The following is a 3825-nucleotide window of genomic DNA, read 5'->3' on the forward strand; positions in this document are numbered from 1 at the left end:
TCAATATTTAAACAACATGTTAATGTTGCAGCTGTTTTACTTAATTTGCGGTTTATACATCTGGGTAGTTAATCTGTAACAACAGATCACATTTTATAAACCAGTGACATGATTAAAATGTAAAATCTGAATTAGGGCCCAACCCATACTGGATTTTTGGGACCAATACTGATATTAGGAGGTAAAAAAAATCAGCCGATAATCTTATACATACAGAATATAAACATAAACACACTTTTTTTTGCAGTGATCCCTCAAATGTGATTATCATACACTTGTGACAAAAATATGTAATGGAGGCAGGATATTTTACAATTTAACAGTAAACTTTATTGTATAAAATGACATGAGTTTACTGAAACAGCAAACTTCACAGGGAATTTAATAGTTATAAATAACTATAAATAAAACGAACACAGAGCAAAAAAACATATGAACATATATCTTAAACTTGAATTAAGAAAAATGATCAAAAATACATAAAATGCTGCCTATGTAACTTTAAATTTAAAAAATATATATATCAGCGCAATATCGGACAACATATATGCCAATACCGATATATCTGTCAAAAGTGTAGTTACCTAGAAATGTAAAGCAATTACCTCAAAATTGTAAAATACAATTGTACACAGTTTATATCTCCTTTAATTTACAATATACTATAAAAGCAAACCCATTAATCCCCTGTAAACACCACATAGCTCTATATATTCTGAAAATAATTATTTTAGTCTTTAAAGCCTTATATCCCTGTTGCACAATTCAGTACCTCTTTGGTGTAAATATAATCCGAGTCCATTCCCTGACCGTGTGAGAATGAATAAAAACAGTAAAAAAAAAAACACCACATCAGGGTAAACATTCATGCTCCACTTGTGTGACCCTCCCCTCCCTTCTCTTTATATAAAGCAGGGAAACTCCATCAGAGCATTTAGAGACTCTCAGCTGGAGATTAGTGAGACAGACGGCAGCACATCAAGAAGATACCGGCCAGGATTTACCAATCAGATGTTTCTGCAATGCCCGAATTAACTTAGTTTTTAATACTGCGGGATCTTTGCATCTCTCTGTCGTAGAAAGACTTTCATCTGGCTTTTATCTGCGTCTCTTACGCATTGATGAGTTGTGATTGCAGCGGGGATGTAGAGCACAAAGTCAGACTTACTTTCCTGACCTTTTTATCATTTCTGGGACAGTTTACGCATCTTTTTTGGGGTGCTTGTGTGATAAAAGAGGTAAAAGCACCACCTTGCAAACCGCTCTAATCCCACCGCTGTCGGTTAATCCAGTTCCTCTTCATTTTGTTATCGACACCATGCTGTCCAGTGTGCGTCGGCACAGCCTCCGCCTGCAGACCGAGCTCCACCGCTGGAGCATCTGCGACCCGGGCAGCCACCTGCTCCCGGACAATTTCCTGGCCCGGGTCCCCGCTTGCATCGCCCGCTCCAAATCTTGCACCAGTTCCGCCGGGGAGTCGGACGGGAGCCGTGGGAGCTGGTCGTCCTCAGACTCGGTCATCTCCACCGACTCCGCCGGGGAGCCAGCGGGACCCGGGAGTCCATACCGGGTGGTGCTGATAGGAGCCAGTGGAGTCGGTAAGACGGCATTCGCCAGTATCTTCGCTGGTGCAGCGGACAGCATGGACAGTGATGACTGCGAGCTGTGTGGAGGTGAGAAAGAGATAACTCTCATATATAACAACCATACTGAAACTTATTGTACTGTCATCATTAACCAACACACCTAAAATTATACATAATACTACTATACTGTACTATAAATAATATATCAATACATAGTACAAATGTCAAAAACTGCATATTATTATGACAACATACAGAAAAAATGAGTTAAATACCATAAAGTTTGATCAGGTCACAATATAATCAATGTTAAGCACCACACACTTGTTAATTGAATCTAATAAAACCATAATACTGTAATTATTTTAATATGTGCATTACACTGGTGTCAATAACAGGACTGTAAGTCTCTGATTTCATTGATGTAAAGATGTTTTTGTTTGTTTGTTTGTGTGTAATTTCAGATGAAGTGTGTGAAAAGGAAATTGAAGTTGATGGAGAGCCTGCAGTGATAACTCTGTTGGACAGATGGGATGCAGAGGTGAGATAAAAAAAAAAAAAAAAACAGACTTGTGTGAATCAGAGGAGCCTGTATGCCAGCATGTGTACCCTACTGAACATCCTTTCTCTAACTCAGTGTTTGTTTGCTTTGCAGACGGACAACGAATGGGCTCAGGAGCGCCACATACAGACAGGTGATGCCTACCTGTTGCTGTACTCTATAACTGACCGGGCCTCGTTCCTACGAGCCTCTGAGCTCCGGATAACCCTGCGGCGCTTTCGTCCTGCCCAGCACACACCGATCATCCTGGTGGGGAACAAGTGTGACCTGGTGCGACGCAGAGAGGTGTCCGTCAGTGGTAAGGGCACACAGTCCCTCTCTGTTTGTGTCATTTTTCTTCTACATGCATATAAAGATCTCTAACTCACTGATGTTCTTCCTGTTTCAGAGGGACGTGCCTGTGCTGCCGTGTTTGACTGCAAGTTTATTGAAACCTCAGCCGCCATGCAGCACAACGTGTGGGAGGCCTTCCACGGCATAGTGCGACAACTGCGTCTACGCCGAGACTCGAAGGAAGCCAACAGGCGCCGCAAGCACATAAAATACAGCTCACGCCGCGAGAGCCTTCCTATGAAGGCCAGGCGTTTCCTCGACAAGATGGTGGCTAAGAACAATCCCAGTGTGGCGTTCTGGCTGAAGTCCAAGTCCTGCCATGATCTCTCCGTGCTGTAGGAACCTGACAGACACTCATACGCTAAACTCCTGAGCAGGTGAACAAGTTTCAGCCTGGCAGACAAACTATGTGGACGTTGGCTGGATGGAAGCCTCCTTCTAAAGGGCTCAAAAATCAGCACAGTGTACACGAGAGGTGTTTAAAACATTTCTGCGCTGCTGTTCACATATTTCAGTCGAAACTAGACTGATGGACTGAGCTCAGTCTCTGAGCCTTTGTGATGGACCGGACAGTCAGCCGATGGGGTGACATTCTCCGAGGTTGGAGGTCAGAGGTCAGCTGATGGAAGCTGAGAGAAGAATGTTACGTGTTTGCTCATTTCACATGTTTCTCTCTGATCTTCTCTTTCCTTGTCTGTGTCTCTATTACTGTTTTGCTCTCATTCCTGCCAAATTTTGTCATCTTTTGAGCCCTAAGTGCTAAGATTACCAGTCGTAAGCTACTGATGATGAAGTGTGGTCTTGATTTATTTTGTATAATGATTAATTAGTCTTTATCTTCAGTTAATTTATAAACTGTTGTATTTTGCACTTTCTGTAAATAAATACTAGACTGATAATGTGCCGTATTTTGCTACTTTGAAGTCGTTTCAGTGTTGCTTATTGAAATAAAGTGACATCATCCCATTTGTGGGGGAAAAAACTGTCTCTTTTGTCTGTCTGAACCTCACTAATGAGATATTACGATGGATGACACAGATTTTACACAAAAGAGACACTCAAACATTAACACAACTGAGCTGATAAAAGATAAGTAAGGTGGTGACATTAAAGCTGAACTTTCAGAAACTAAATCAGTCTCCCGTGTGTGTGTGTGTGTGTGTGTGTGTGTGTGTGTGTGTGTGTGTGTGTGTGTGTGTGTTTGTGTGTGTGTGTGTGTGTGTTTGTCCATGCCAGCTGATCGGGAACAGTGATTTGACTGCTCAGAGACTGATCAGACATTTGGGTCACAGTGTGACATCGAACGTCCTGCTCAGAAACCCGGCTGCTCAGATCCCAAACTCA

General features: G+C 42.1%; 1 protein-coding gene across 1 annotated transcript; it reads left to right on the top strand.

Moving 5' to 3' along the window:
- The first annotated feature begins 479 nt into the window (after positions 1-479).
- On the top strand, positions 480-3439 carry gem (GTP binding protein overexpressed in skeletal muscle). Its single transcript, XM_042424488.1, has 4 exons — positions 480-1673; positions 2051-2127; positions 2242-2446; positions 2537-3439. The coding sequence occupies exons 1-4, from the start codon at positions 1319-1321 to the stop codon at positions 2818-2820; spliced, it is 921 nt and encodes a 306-aa protein (XP_042280422.1). The 5' UTR covers positions 480-1318; the 3' UTR covers positions 2821-3439.
- Positions 3440-3825: the final 386 nt, after the last annotated feature.

The sequence above is a fragment of the Thunnus maccoyii genome, chromosome 10 (assembly GCF_910596095.1).
Source record: "Thunnus maccoyii chromosome 10, fThuMac1.1, whole genome shotgun sequence".
NCBI classification, from domain to species: Eukaryota; Metazoa; Chordata; class Actinopteri; order Scombriformes; family Scombridae; genus Thunnus; species Thunnus maccoyii.

Excerpts from the sequence above, each read along its gene's own strand:
- gem (XM_042424488.1), top strand. The coding sequence starts at position 1,319 with ATGCTGTCCAGTGTGCGTCGGCACAGCCTCCGCCTGCAGACCGAGCTC. Across the intron at positions 1,674-2,050 it reads TGACTGCGAGCTGTGTGGAG|ATGAAGTGTGTGAAAAGGAA; the intron begins GTGAGAAAGAGA and ends GTGTAATTTCAG. Across the intron at positions 2,447-2,536 it reads CAGAGAGGTGTCCGTCAGTG|AGGGACGTGCCTGTGCTGCC; the intron begins GTAAGGGCACAC and ends TTCCTGTTTCAG.